Genomic DNA, 15,744 nt, shown 5'->3' on the forward strand with positions numbered 1-15,744 from the left:
TCTTTGAAAAATTTCACATATGGAAATTGATGCATTATAAATATAATCTGTCTGACTGGATTGTTAATTCATGAGCTCTAAAAATAAAAGCAAGATTAAGATTTTTGACCACTCCGTGCAAATCTGTATGTTCTAACTGTGTGCTCTTACTCTCATACTCACTCTGTAATCTGAAAAATGCAAACCGTGAAACATACTTAAAAATTAATCAAAAATTGATTAAATTTAATCTAAAATTGATTAAGTCTTCATTTTGCTTAGTAGCAAGGACTGTGGTACTATGCTCACAATCTCTTGGAAATGGCAAGGGCACCTGTGCCAGTCATTCTGTCTGCTCATCCTCACACTGGGCTGCTCCTTTCTCTTTCAAGTATTTAATAAGAAAAGGATAGAAATGGCTCTGCAACAATGTTCTCAGAGATCATCCTGACCTCTTAGAGTGCTTTGTAGAAAGGTGGTCTAAGCACTAGGATCCTACGAAATAAATGAGAACAAGTAAAATAAAAAGAGAATTATTTTATTTTATTTTAATAAAAAAAGAGCAGAAAAGTAAGAATTTTGCTATTTTGCTGCTATCTGTCAAAAACTGGCAATTAATCTTTCACTCTCCTCTATATGCATAATGGGATCTACACAAAATCTGGCCCTACATGAAAGCATAAAAATGCACATATAAAGCCCTAGATAAAAGCCCTAAATAAATCTGTAAGTATCCAACAGGAATGAGTAGTGGCATGGTTTCATGCTGTACAGGGATTGGATCCTGCAAGTCAGGTTGGAAGACCACTGATGACACTGCTGAAATCAGGAATGCTAGCGCATGTCCTCATCACATGCTCATTAGTGAAATGGGTAGTGAAATATTTAAAATATATCTGTCTTACAGCTGCATGTTACAAAAGACTGGGTGGGACAGGCAGCACTAGCATGAAATCATGCCTCATCCCCTTCAGAGTGAAATTAGGCAGGTTTGCTTAACCAGGGGACAATATATTTAAAATGAAGTAGCTGCAGCGTAATGGGTGACATTTGCAGAACACTCCCTCATGATCCATTCTGCCAGCTGGCTGGGGGAGGTTCCTCCCACAGAGCGCTGGTAACAAACATGTGTGAGCCACTCTGGTCGTGAGCAACCCCAGACATTTCTGTAGGAAACATTTCAGTGGAATTAGTTTAGCTGGTGTCTAGTCTTGACTGTTCATGTGAAGTCTGCCTCATACAATCCATTCAGAAGGATTAGCTGCTACTGCTATGCGGTAGCTTTCAGAAAAACTCTCACTAGGGAATGGCTTTTAATGCTTTCCACCAAAGTAAGATCAAGCTTCCAGGCAGTGTCTGCATGTATGTTTATCATACCTACATAATTTTGGACCTGTCTGATCTTGGTGCTGCTCTCACAGGCCTCCAGGACAGATTGTACTAGGCACAGCACTGTTTCAATTTTAGTGTAACTTTCTTCACAGCAAGACTATGCCACAGTTGTCAGTAGTCATTAGATTTATGTTGCTGGTTAGCTTTATAACCTGATTTTGAAAAATCATCTTGGCCTTTGAAACCAATAGATTTAAAAATCATGATTACTGATGATGTATCAGTATCAAATCACAAAACAATCGATTTAAATCATTACTTACTGTTTCTAGAAAAGTTGCATAATTTGTAGTAGAAATTCTGTAAAGAATAAAGCAATTTGCAGAATTCCCTTGCAATGTATCACCCTGTATCAATATATATTCTTCTGGGTTTATATCTGCTAGTTATCTTGTACAACTGTATTTCTTTAAGAGACATTTATGTGACACCTTCTCTGGCATTATTAGACAGTTCCTATCTCTGTTAACTTCATAATAGTCCTCCACAAGGTAGAAATATCTTTCTAGTTTTCACACAACCCCATCATTGTCAGTTTTATGGCAACCCATTTTTAGTTGGGTTAACATTAATTAGTGTCTTGAATTTTTTAGCATCTTGAATAATAATTTAGTGTCTTGAATAATTTATTCCTCAGTGATTTTCCATTCAGAAGTGTAAGAGTATTTAAGTACTGAAAAAAGTGCAGTATAACCAGAGAATCCCAACTCCAAAAACACAAGCTAGCATTCTCTACTAGTGTAAATTGATAGAGGTCTTTTGAATAAAATGTTCCCACTACAAGAAATACGTCAGTACAGGAAATAATTCAGTAAAGGGAAAGTCTGTCCTCATCCAAATTAAATCATTTCTGTAATGGGATAGATGTAAAGTTTATTTTCAGAGAGCATAATCAAAATGACAGGACACCAGAAGACTTCTTCATAATGTATCTGTTCTCTGTTCAGCTGTACTTACATTACAGGCAATCATTAGGAAAATCCATGCTATATGATTCATCATATAGCATACCCCATCATATCACACATTGTCATATATAGAAGTAGCATTAGCAGTGTGTTTCATCATTTGCAAATGCTGAAATTACTGACATCCTGCATGTGTTTTTTAGATCAGATTTTTACTTTAGGAAAATCTGTGGGCAAATACATTAAACTGTATCATACTAAATGAACCTAAGAGTGTATTAATGGGACAAATTTGGTAAGAGGCTGTATAATAATTTGGCTATCTCCATACCTTTAGATACTCTGGGCCTTTCAAGACGTCACAATTTTCACAAAAATGCCCCCCAGGAGCATTTGAGAGGCTCTCTTTCTCTTCTAATTAATTTCTGATGGTTTGAAAGTGTAATTTAAAACTTAAGTGAACATGGCTCAGTTTTGAACTAAGTTGAAGAGGAACTTTGTGAAAAATTCAAACATTTTTTCCAAATCATATTTTTCTAACTGAGTTTCAAAGGACAAACTTTGAGATTCACTTATACTGAGTCACACGGGAATGAACTAGGTCACTCTCCAACATATCTTCATCCTCCTGATGTAGAGGTAGTCTATAATCCTAATAGTAGTTGTTACCTACCATCAAAGCATCAGGAAAAACAAAAGAAAATGGGGGGGAAACCAAAGGCTTTGTTCTGGCGTTCTATTTTAGCCTCCAGCATGTATTTCTACTGTTCACATAAGCCCTCTTCCACTTTTTAAGGCATATATCTCTGAGAATTAGAAACAGAGTATCTTTGTTATTATTTATCTTATAGCAAACATTCCTGTTCCTTTCCCTATGCTCAAAAAGTTTGAAATTCTCTCTGTGAAGTCTGGATAATGCCAATTCAATCAGGGTCTCATGTGAACAAACAAATTCAAGAGGTTAGTTAGTATTTAAAAGTGACCCTTTCCTTTAGAAAAAGCAACATTAAATCTCTTATTTCAATCTTCTGCTTATTCCTTAATATAATGGTATTTCTATTATTTAACTTCAATCTTACAATATATCTGGTTGTTTTTTCCTCTCTTTTTACATGATGCGGTTCTTCGAAAAATCTCTAAGAAAAAGATCTTTCTCTTTTAGCTTGTCTGAAGCCAAGTTGACAAATACCATAATCACTACAGAGCATTTTTATGTCCTCCATGTAGTCTGTAATGAAAAAATTATCTCTCTGCCTTAAAGGACCTGGCAGCTCTTCTGCTCTTGTCTTCTAACTAGTCCTCCATCATGGATTTAGCCTTCCCTTAACAAGAACCACTTTTCAGGGGTGCTCAGAGAAGAATTACCTTGTCAGACTAAACCCATGCATTTGCCATATAAAGTACCTAGAATGCCAAGAACTCCATATCCATTTCAATACAAAGTACAGCAGCTTCTCCAGTACATATTTATTTGCTTAAATTAATACAATACATCATACATGCTTTTACTATTGAGATAGAAAGCCAGAAACTAAAGATTCACATATAGTTTGTTCACTTCACAAGCTGTGGCCTTAAACAGGAACTCAATGTTCTACATGAAATAAATATGCAACACATTATTTGCAAAATCTGTTAGGAGTACAAAATGTTAGCTCTGTTACATCTTGTTCAGCTAAGCAGACATGACATTTTCAAAACTGTTAATAATTATTAAAACTTCTAGGAATAATAAATATGGTACTTATATTACTTCTTAACTGTACACTCAAAACAGCAGAGTTGAGCAGCACCATATGAAGAGAGAAATCAAAGAATAGGTAGTAGACAAACACAGAGTTGTAAAAAGGTGGGTGCAGCAGCATTACTTGGTCTTTCCACTAACTTGTTTTACAGGAAACAGCACAGAATAAACTTTAATTATTACATTAATCACAATGTATTTTACCCTTTGAGCTTCTGAACACAGAGCACCTGTCTTTGCTGTCACAAAATGAAGGCTGTCTGGCAGCCAGGAAAACTCAGTTTCACAAGGAGATGGCTGAGTCCTTGTGGCCAGACTGAAAATACTTTGCTCCGAGGTCACGTACAACTTTGCTTTTCCTTTAAATATGTTCTTTATCTTCACCCTTAAACGATACTAGCTCAGATTTTGGGTTTTCCTCCACCTACTCTGTGCTCCACAGCGTCTTGCAGAACTCTCCCTGCTACCCTTAACATCAGAAAAACCCCTAACTAAACAAACCACATGCCTTCACTTGCCCAGACTCTTTATGGTAGAGCAAATTTATCTTTTCCTCAGCCTGACTTCTGGAAGCATTTCAGCTGTGCAAGTTTGTAGCCACTCTTATTTGTTGTAATGCTCTCGGAAAGCATGAAAAAAGGCTACATAAACAATGCAGGCAAATGGTATAGATGTGCTTTTAAATGGAGGTGGTGGAGACTGGGCTTTAGCTTCATATGTCCCCATAAAATGAAAACCCAAATAACAGTGAACAGTAGTAAGATAAAGCCTTTTTTTCCCCCACAACAGAGCTAGAAGACAAGAGATAAACTCACATTAGGAATGAGAAAAAGAAGAAAATATATCCCCCAATGTCCAGGACACAGGCAATGTCTCTACTGGACTTCTGAGCCTCTACAAAAGGCAAAATAAGGAAGCTAATCCCTTGAAAATTATAAATGGGAAATAGCTTCATTATGAGAGCAAATTTCTATAAAGCATTTTCAAAGCTATTAAAAAGCAAAGGCTGTTACTGTCTGTTCCCAAAGCGGTGCCAATGTAAATAGTGTGAAAATAACTTATGTTTGAAAAGCAAGGTGCTTCACAATGAAGGCTGTTATTTCACTTTTAATTTGTCCCTTGAGGCCTCTTTGTAACAAGTGCCACAGACCCATCTACATTATGTTCTACAGTAGGGAGGACTGTCATCTTCTAACCACTTTGCTTGGGTCACTTGGCACAGTCTTCTTACTTCAGTAATAATTTTGTTTGTAATTTCTCTTATTCATAATTTACAGTTTTAAATTAGGTTTTTACTATTCGGATATTAATTAGACTTGCTTGTTTGAGAATTATCTTAGTATGACTTTGTTTCTGGGCAGAATCTCAAAGTCCCATTGTGAAGAAATACTCTGCTTTCTAGTAAAATGCGATTAAAAAGAGTTCGCATTATGAATTACTTGCAAATAGTATTGCCATTCTGGGACTATTTCCCAGCTGTATGTAGTTGTCCAGTACTTCGGCTCCAGTGATAACTGCACCTATAGAAGTGGGTAAATTGAAGCGGAGAGTGTGGTTGAAGAAGTTTGGAGTAACCATTTAGACAACCCAGAACTGTCTGCAGTGATTTCTTTCCTAAGGACACATCTGGCACATTCTCTTACAAGGTCAGTAAGGAAACTCTGGACTGCATGCTTCCAATAAACATAGTTTTTGCAGTTGCAGAATCACACAATCACAGAAGCATCTAGGTAAGAAAAGACCTCTTAATATCATGAACTCCAATGTTTAAGCAATCACCACCTGGTCGACTAGACTAAGTCCTACATCTGATAATTTCTGGAACACCTGCAGGGATATCTGACTTGCAGTCCTTCTCTGGACATGCTCCAGCACCTCAATGTCTTTCTTGGAGTGAAAGGCCAAAATTGGACACAGGATTTGAGGTGTGGCCTCACCAGTGCTGAGTACAGGGGGTCAATCCCTGCCCTGCTCCTGCTGGCCACACCATTGCTGGCACAGGCCAGGATGCCATTGCCCTTCTTGGCCACCTGGGCACTGCTGGCTCATGCTCAGCTGCTGTCACCAGCACCCCCAGGGCCTTTTCCTGTGGCAGCTTTGCAGCCACTCTGCCCCAGCCTGTGGCACTGCCTGGGGTTGCTGTGACCCAAGGGCAGGACCCAGCCCTGGGCCTTGTTGAGCCTCACACCACTGGGCTCAGCCCATGATCCAGCCTGTCCAGATCCCTCTGCAGAGCCTTCCTGCCCTCCAGCAGATCAGCACTCCCACCCAGTTTGGTGTCATCTGTTAAGTGACTGAGGGGGCTCTCCATCCCCTCATCCAGATGGCTAATAAAGATATTAAACAGGGCTGGGCCCAGTGCTGACCCCTGGGCAACACCACTGGTGACTATCTGCCAACTGCAGTTAACTCCATTAATCACCACTCTCTGGGCCTGGCCATACAGCCATGTTTTAACCCAAGCAAAGACTTCATCCACCCACAAGCTGTCAGCTTTTCCAGGAGAATGCCATGGATAATGTATCAAAGCCTTTGCTGAAGCCCAAATAGAATGCATCCTATGATATTAGTGGCTGGGAGCTGAACTCTGCTGAAAATGTCTCTTTTGCTCCATTTGTCTGGACTGCAATTGGTATATAATACTTTGTTTCTTTCTTGATAAGAATTGTCTAGCTGTCCCATAGCACTCTCCAATAAATAGGCAAGAGTTGGCAATGGAAGGGCAGTGTACTTTCCTGCTTTACACACCACAGGACTGAAGGACTTGCTAAATTCCACCCACCTGCATGATCACCTTTCTAGAAATTGCAAAGAGATTCCCGATTCCTTGCTTGCTCTTCTTATCATGTAAATGAATAAATCTGGAAATGTGGAGCTAACTGATACTGAACCATGCACAGCTGGAAACTACACTACCAAGAGGGAGAAAATTCTAAGAGTTAGCTACTCCCAGCTCTTGGCTGTATACATGCTCACATGGAACTTTTGTCTGGTAGAGACAAGCTAGTGCCAATAAGTTAACTGAAGGAGTTGCTCCCATTTCTGAGGGACTATCTACTAGACCATGCTGAATTTCTACCCGATCATTTCCCCTAACGTCTAAGAAATAGTACAGTTTCACTCATTATTCTAAAAATTTCCTAACTTTTTTGCTTGACCACAATGTCTTCCTTGAAAGAAAGATGGCTCCTTTTTCAATAGGCATTGTCTTACAGCTAAAGCAAGGAAGAGGAATGTTTATGGCAGAACAGTTAATCCCTGAAGAAACATGACCACGGACCTCTAAAATACACCTCAAAGTCTTTTTGAATTCCAAAGTGACCTACCTTCCAGTTCAATTTGGCATAACATTTTTATTTTTAAAAATATGCACATCAGACATAGATTTAATTTAGGAAAGTCACCTGGATATTACTCTTTCTTTTATCAATAGCTTTTTCTGCATGAATTTCTGCATATGTTATGACATGTTAGAGCCTTGAAAAAGGAAAACACTGCCTGTAGCCTTGGACTACACAAACCCAGTTATATGAAAAATAAGGACCTTGCCCTGTGAATGCTGCTTAACTGGTAGGCATGAGGATCATTAATTTGAGAGGTGTGTGTTTTCTTATAGGGGCAGAGAGCTGCAGCTACATGACTGGTCTTAGCAAGCCATAAAAGTAGATGACTATATTTAATTATAACTTGCTATATAGAGAGCATGATGGCAATGTATTTCAAATCAAGAACTCAGCAGGTAAGTGAAGAAGGCAGTAATATTTGGAAGAGATGTACCATATATATGGATTTTAACCTTTTGAGCTGGGATGTCCAAAGGACATAGGACAAATTTTACGATTAATTGAATTTTTATTTCCATGGAAGCAATATGACGATTCAGGGCTGCTTCTCATCTTTCTTGAAGATGTAGGAACTAATATGCTGTTCAAAGTAGTCATGTCATTAATGAAAAGTTTAATGAATATGCTTTTCCCATGTTGGTTATAAGCTTATAACTGTAGGGGAATCAGAGGATGAAAAGCTGAGTTTGACTCCATGAAAACAGCATGAGTGAAATTTGTCTGAAAGGCCTGCCACTTACTGCTCAAGAAGTGTTTAATAAGAGAAGTTTTCTGACCTTAATAAGAGGAAAGTTTTCCTCTGTGAGGTACTGCTTGCTCTGTAAGGGTGGTTTTTACCCCCTGAAACAAAAAATGACCAGATCTGTGTATTCCAAAATTATCCTTACAAGCAATGATAAACTGAAGAGATAAATGGTAAAGCTGCATAATTTTTTCATTTTGAATTACTCATACTGTGTTATGTGTAACTATGGCAAGACTGTGAATACGGCATGCTGATGCCGCCCAGTACATGTGTTGGTCCAAGCAGGCAGTAGAACAAAATGTCAACACAATCTATGCTATTTTACTTCAAGAATTTCTGAACACTCCCATACTGGCTGAAACACAGCAAAGCACAAATATTCCTGGTGCCAGAGAACTAGCTTTTGTAATAAATTCCTTTTAAAGCCTTAGAGAACTGTCCTTTACTGCCTCCCTAGACATTAGTTCTTCTTATTATTTTGTTTCACATTTCTCATTGTAAGTAGTTGCACTAAGAGTCACTTCAGTAAATCAAATATTTGGACTGTGTTAGTTCTGAATGTCGACAGCACTTTCATGCATGCCATGTTTAATAGTACTCTGACTTATAATGTGAAATACTTTGTATTTTCAGATATTTTTGAGGCATATGGTTAGAAGTTTTCATATATATTTAGTCAGACAAGAAATCAGATGCTAAAATATGTTGCTTTCTGCTAAGTAGAAAATTGCATGTAAGTATCTATCCCCATATAATAGGAAGTAAACTTCTGTACCCAACCCATTGTCTGTTATACATTAAACGGATAAATATTAAAGTGTTATTTTTCAATATCTATTGCATTTCTTGGTGACCTCAAGCTGTTTTATTCTTTTAATGTATGTGGTTTACCCTAAATTATTTTTAATAATTTGGCTTATTTATTTCTAAATACTACTACAGACTTCCAGGCTTTAGTAGCTTACAATTCATGTTAAAATCTACCTGGTTACCATTTTCCAGCTGTTTTAAAAATGTCCATTTTAAATGCCTAGAAGCATTGTTTGTTTTTCCATTTTTCTTTCCAGCAATTCTTTCAAACTCTTGTTCTTGTGCTTGAAATACAAGTAATCAGAGAGAGAGTGACCAAGTCTGGCCTTTTCAAAGGATCTAAAGCTGAGATGTTCTTTGCTGTTTGCAAGCTCTCCCTCTCCACATCTCTCCTCTTTGCCCGAATTTCCTATTCTCTTCCCCAGTCCTCCCTCACTTAACACCTCTTCCTTCTCATTGCAGTAGGACTCTCTGAAGTCCTTCATCATGCACTCAGGTTTGCCAGAGAGATCTTGAGCCATGTACAGCTTGTTGTCATCATGATGGTACGTGGCAGGGCTGTATCGTTCCACCTCATAGCAGTTGTCTTCCTCTTCTTCCTGGCATGAGCTTCCCTTGGCACTCTCACCATCAGAATGAAATGAGATACCCTTCCCTTGGCTTTTCTGGGACAGATCAAATGGCTCTTCCTGTTCCAAGCTTCTCAAGACATTTGTCTGGGACAGAGCAATCCTTCCTCTTCCAAAACCTTGTAGTGGTTTGAGGGGAGGAGAAAAGGAAAAAATTATCTATAGGAAATTTTACTGCTTGATACATGGCTAAAAAACAAAATCTGAGGTGTCTTTGTATTTAATTTTTTAACTTTGTCATCCATCCAGCTATCTCCAAGTACTTCACTATTTACATCTTATGGCATCTCCTTTGAGATGCTACAAAAACGAGTGCTATTGTTTACGCTTCACAGCCAGGTTAGGACACACAAAACATTCTTTTAACAGCCAGACTCTGGATGATGCAGCTGGGAAGAAAAGTGAAATGGTCTGGCCTTTTGTAAACTGAATTTTGTCTCAACGTACTCATTTCCTCCTTCCTATTATTTTCTAAAATAAAACTTGAATCTAAAGCACCACAGTCCATAATCCAAGTCCCAGGTTTTGTATCTTATGCTTCAGAGGAGTGGAAGAGACTAAAAACATGGTAATGTATTTGTTCTATGGACACTGTGGTTCAAAGTTAATACTTTACAAATGAAAAGACAACAGTCTCAGCAGCCTATTACTGTCCTTAATTTTTCCCCTTTCATCCACTGAGAAACAATCAGGTGAAAAGCTCTATGCACTAGACAGTGCTTCAGCTTGAGGGAATCATTATAAACAAATGATTTCGAGCAGTGTATATGAATATGCATCTAATCCTGGATCTGGTTTGGCTTAGTATTTGTCAGTGTCTTCCCTCTTGCTGAAAATACAGATTATCCAAGAGGCATCTGTGGACTCAAAAATGCTCCAAACATCATCAGGATATATTTTAAAAAATCAGATACTATAGGCATAGGCCAGCTTCATTAGACTAGTGACAAAGTGAGGACTTCACCCAATACCTATGAAAGTCACAATTTTAACTGCTTTTGTTTCCTTTGTTTTTACTTTCCCCTCAGTAATTGAATCAAGTTTATGAAGGATCTATGCAGTATCACTAAACAGCAGATTTTATTTTGCAACAAGGTGTATTTGTTAAAAGGATTCATAAAAAGGCATCACCTCACAAATTTTCTCATAATTGATAAGCCTCAAGGTCCACAGAATCTCTGTACAATGAAAAGATCTTAGGCAATCTCCAATTACAAGCAATTCTCTAACTAGCATGATGCTGTAGGAGATTTACAGAAAAAAATACTTATTTCATTAGCCATTAGGATCTTCAAAAAATTTACACCAAATGTCATTAGAGCAAGTGTTTTGCACATGTGCTAAGCCGCCCTAAAGTTTGAATATATGAGAAATGCCAAGAAATCTTGCCCACTAAAGAATTATTCATATACTTAAAAAAGGGATCTTGGAGACCCAAGCCCTCAAAAAATTCTCCCTAATTCCCCCACTTCTTTAGATAGCATTGATCTGTTTACACACATGAGGATGACTTCAGGAAGTGTATGTGGTAAGTGGCAGACAGGAAATGTTTCACAGGATGCCCTCAGTAGTCAAAAATCCTTATACTGTGAGACTTATACTTTGAGGAATATCCCCTCCTATTCATGTGCTTCCTTGTAAATGGGATCTTGAGCCTATGGTATTCATGTGGCACCAGCTATGCCAATACAGTACAGAATGACCAAGGCTCCTGGATGTAGAGCCATTGAAGATTCCATTCCTGCTCCAGACTGGAATCCACTAAGCTGTCAGAAAGGACCATAAGTGTTTCAGATTTTCTTTTTCTGTCAAATTAGGATTAATTTATGATTTATTTGGGACATGTAATGCTGCCATGTAATGCTATAGTAATATAGCTAATAACAACTTCACAGGCTTATGGGATTCTACCTCTTGCAATAACATTGGATCTATGGCACAAGTTTGTGGATCTGTCGTACAAAGCCCATTTGTGTTTACTGATATGCATATTCAGATCTCACAGACAATAATCTTGCTGAAAATTATTACCTTGAGAGTGAAATCCCCTTTCCATGACTCCATGTTTGACTTTCATGTGCCTGGTTAGGTTCCCCTTCAAGGTGAATTTGCTGGGACAGTAGAGGCACTTAAATGGCTTACTATCTGAGTGCAAGTGCATGTGTCCCATTAAATTGTGCATTCTGTTAAACTCCTTTCCACACAGCTGTAAAAATGGTAAAAATGAAAATTATTAGTTTGAAGCAGTATTTTCAAGGACAACATTTTTAAAGGAAAGAGGACCTACACTTCTCAACTTAAATTCTGACAGTTTTTGGCTGCAATAAGTTTTTCAAAGTTCCATCAAAATCCTACAGGCAAAAACATGTGGTATCTAAGGCACTCTGAACTGCTGATATTTTTTTATATTGGTGACCAGCACACATAGTGCAGGATTCCCCAAAAGCAGTCAATGTTGTTGTAAGGAGGGGAAAGACTTTAGGGAGTAATCTGGAAGGCTCATAACTTGAATGAGATTCAAAGTAGAAGTTTCTGCCCTGGTGAACCATTCCATTTGTAGTTTATACATCTAGCCTTTAATCAACTACAATGTCAGGCAGGAATGGAATTATAAAATAAAACCAATTAAGGGTTTCTGTGAAACAGTCAAAGTAACAGAATATTACTTATTTTTAAATGGAAACTAAATGGCTGCACATTTTGCTTAAAGCTAGAAAAAGCAATTCCTTGTTTTTCTGTGTTTCTTCCTCACTCTTTATTTCCCCTGATTCTTTCATCATTTGTTTATCAACTCCTGTGTTTTGGTGTCTCTGGTGAGTAAGCTGCAATTTAAACAGTCGTGAGGCTGCAAGAATGACTCAGCTTTCCCTGAAGCATGTTCCTGCCAGCTTAAGCCATTGATCGTGAAATTTTTCCTTTGATGGAACAATACCAGTGGGTTTAATTCATTGTTGTTTATTTAGATGGGTCCTTTTGTAGTCTGGACTCTTATGTACTCTTAAGACATGAGAGTTTGACATCACTATTACAGCCACCCAGTCTTACTTATCTTCTGGTCTTTCCTTACCAGGATTTATAATTTTATTCACATTCAAGTGGCTATTTCCATACTCTGCAAACTTCTGTGCTTGCTTCCTACTTTTTTTTTTCCTGACTTGTTTTATCATTGCATTTTAATTTTTTTTAATTATTCTTATTACTATATTAACCAGAGTCACCATTACTGAGTAACTGAAACCTTCATCTAGCAGGGTAACCATCTGGCAGACAATTAATAAATAGAAATTACTAAGACTCCACCAGATTTTTTACATAATCTGGATTCAATTTTTACTTATTTGGTATTGCAGAAGAACTGATACAGAACTTGTAGATGTAAATTCAGAAAGTCATCACTTAGAATATCTGGATGAAATGTAAATAGCGAAAGGATCCTTGGAAAAGCAGTACTGTATGCTTTGTCTTTTAAGACTTCTCTTGGGGAAAATTGAATCTGTTCATAAATACAAAAATTAGCAGGTCTACTGTTTCAAAATAAAAACTAGAGCTGAGTCAGAGCTGTAAAAAGACAGATTCTGAAAACATTCACTTGTTTTTCAAAAAGTTATTCGCTTCAGCTGCATATGTACCATTTGTGTTTTTCTGTCTGTGATTTTACTAAAATGAAAACTCTAGCAAATAAATTTATCACAAAGTGTTAGACATGACCATTGGTGGAAAAAAGGAATAGCCACTGAAAGTGAGTAATTCATTTTTAAAAGTAAGATGGCTGCTTCCAAGGGTCATCCAACCACTGAGGAAAGAATACTGTCTTCTTCATGTTCAAAGAAAGTTAATATGTAGGATTATGTACACTCAGAGAAATTATAGAACCACAAAATACCTCAAAAAGTGCTGGGAGGAATCAGACTCTCATCTACTGAGACTACTAATGAGCACAGAAAATTAGCAAGGAGTAACCAGCAGCTGATTGTATCTTGACAGCTGCTGGAACAACCTATAACTTGTCAATATTACTCTTGTTGCAAGAATGTCAACAATAATATCTCTCTTACACCTCTTTGCTGAAGGCTTCTGGTTATCTGCTTGTATTGTGGCTGACATACATTTTCACCAGAACCTGCTTTCTTGTATCTACATCTTCTCTGTCTGAACTGGTAACCAAGGAAAATCATGTTGAGTGGATGAGTGGCTTCAGTACTGCATGCAAACACTTATCTTTATAAGGTCTTGAGTATTAAAATTTATTTAGAAGGACCATTTATTTGCTTTCTGTCAAGGCAATATTTGTTTCTCTTTCCTCTTACTGAAAAGACAGGGACTTGGTAAAGGTTATTTCTTTATGGCATAAAAGTTCTGTGTCTGAATAAAGTTGATGGGTTTTCCATTTCCCAGAGTCAGGCACATCTTCAAAATATGTAATGTGTTCTTGTCCTGAATTCTCCTCTGGGAACATAAGGAAATGGTACTAGAGTGCAGAGGTGTGGCAGGAAAATTAAAGAAATGCAGATAGGAAAGTTGGTTTTTGGAATGATGGGTCTCTGTGGCATAATCTTTGTTTTACTGGTCATTTCAAAAAGGCACGAGACATCTTTCAGAAGAATATCTATGATCCAGATGTAAAAGGAAATAGGTTTCTCACTTGTATGCTAGGAGACTGCAATTCAAATCTAGCTGGAGTACATAGCTAATGCTCAATGAAGGGCTTGAATCTGCAGATCAAATTAGAAGCCTGTACAAGATTTTTTTTCTCTCTGACATGACAGCCTTGTGAGCAGAGTGTGAAAGATGATCCTGAGACAGCTGCATGGGAGGAGCTCCAGCAGAACCCAATGCACTATAGCACTCAGGGAGGTGAAAAGTTTATGCAAGAGAACTTGGGATATCAGGAACAACATGGTTTACTTGTGGACTTTCTGTTAGGCTGTCTAACAAAATAATCTTCGACAAAATGTTTAGAACAAAATAAAATTAAAATCTTGAAGAGAACAACTCAGTTGCAAGTCTGCTGAACAGACTTAGTTGCTGGTGAAATGGACTTCAGTATAGTTTGCTAGAATAGTCTACATTAGTTCCAGCCTAGATGTTTTTCCTCTTAAGCCAGCACGTGAAGTTTCATCCTTCTAGATTTGCCACCAGTTTTGCTCCTTCTCAAAGTACTTCTCTCTCTCTGATTAAAAACCACATTTTTAGATAGGGAAAAAAGTGGTGTTCAAAACATCTGTTACAGATATTTGTCTGAGCTGAAGAAAGATCCATTGCATCCTTTATTGGAAGTCTGAAAAATTGATTACTTCAGCACTAAAAGCAACAGTAAATTTCATGGAACCTTTCTATACAAATCCAAATTAGTACTGTTGCACCAGTTGTTGGAATACCTTCATAAGTCTTCAGTGGGTTTTTTTTTCCTCTTAAACAGAAATAAACAAGGCAACATGGGCTCAGGCCTTTAAATACTACAGACAAGTTCACTCTTCAGCAGAAAATCAAACAGAGATCCAGGCTGCAGCTGGATGAGGAAACAGAAGGGACAACTATTTGCTACTCCCTCACTTCTGATAGTATGTGCTTAGCTGTGATTAGACACATAGGAAAGCTCATGTTTTCTTTTGCTGTGAGAAAAAGGTAAAGAAAATCATTGCATGTGGTGAAGTATAAAGGCTACTGCTGTGCTCTCTTTCCCTTGCATTCTTCTTCTTCTTCTTTTTTTTTATTTATAAGAAGGGTGTTCCTTTCCTCAAAGAAAGAAGGAGAGGGAGAATGACTGTAAACTGTCCAAAAGGACCGTGAGAAAACAGGAAGCTTTGAAAAGTACAAGAGAAAGCAAGATGAAATCTATTTGCAGGCGGTTCCCCGGGGACATGTGAGCCATTGTTAAGCAGGCTGTTCATACAGCTATATCCTTCCTTCTGCTGAGGAGGAGCTTGGTGCCAAAAGGCTGCTATCTGGTCATTGCCTTAACCCTCCAAGTACCAGCCAGAAATATTTGCCTTCAAGAGTCTTCAGGGGCTCTGTCAGAGAGGTAATGTTAGGCTGTTCCTAATGCAAAAAAGCAATTCCTGATTCTGTGTCTGCTTATTGTTGCAATCTTCACTGTCAGAGGCACTGATGCTGATTCATACCCCTTCAGACATATGAGAAACAGATTCACTATCCTTACTTGTTTCTTTCCTCATTGGAACACTGGGTGGGA

The 15,744-nt window shown here is 37.9% G+C and overlaps 1 protein-coding gene across 2 annotated transcripts in view; it reads right to left on the bottom strand.

Annotated features, from left to right (window-relative positions):
* Positions 1-7,135: 7,135 nt before the first annotated feature.
* Positions 7,136-15,744, bottom strand: part of ZNF366 (zinc finger protein 366) — a 32,898-nt gene continuing 24,289 nt past the window's right edge. For both annotated transcript variants that reach the window (XM_054288419.1, XM_054288426.1), the window contains exons 5-6: positions 11,583-11,757; positions 7,136-9,670 (exon numbers count right to left, since the gene is read on the bottom strand). In XM_054288419.1, the coding sequence (XP_054144394.1) occupies positions 9,135-9,670; positions 11,583-11,757 (711 nt within the window). In that variant the 3' untranslated portion in view covers positions 7,136-9,134. The remainder of the gene's footprint in view (positions 9,671-11,582; positions 11,758-15,744) is intronic.

This window comes from Melozone crissalis, unplaced genomic scaffold, assembly GCF_028551555.1.
Source record: "Melozone crissalis strain CALT ecotype California unplaced genomic scaffold, PUWL_Pcris_2 ptg000005l_1, whole genome shotgun sequence".
Lineage (NCBI taxonomy): Eukaryota > Metazoa > Chordata > Aves > Passeriformes > Passerellidae > Melozone > Melozone crissalis.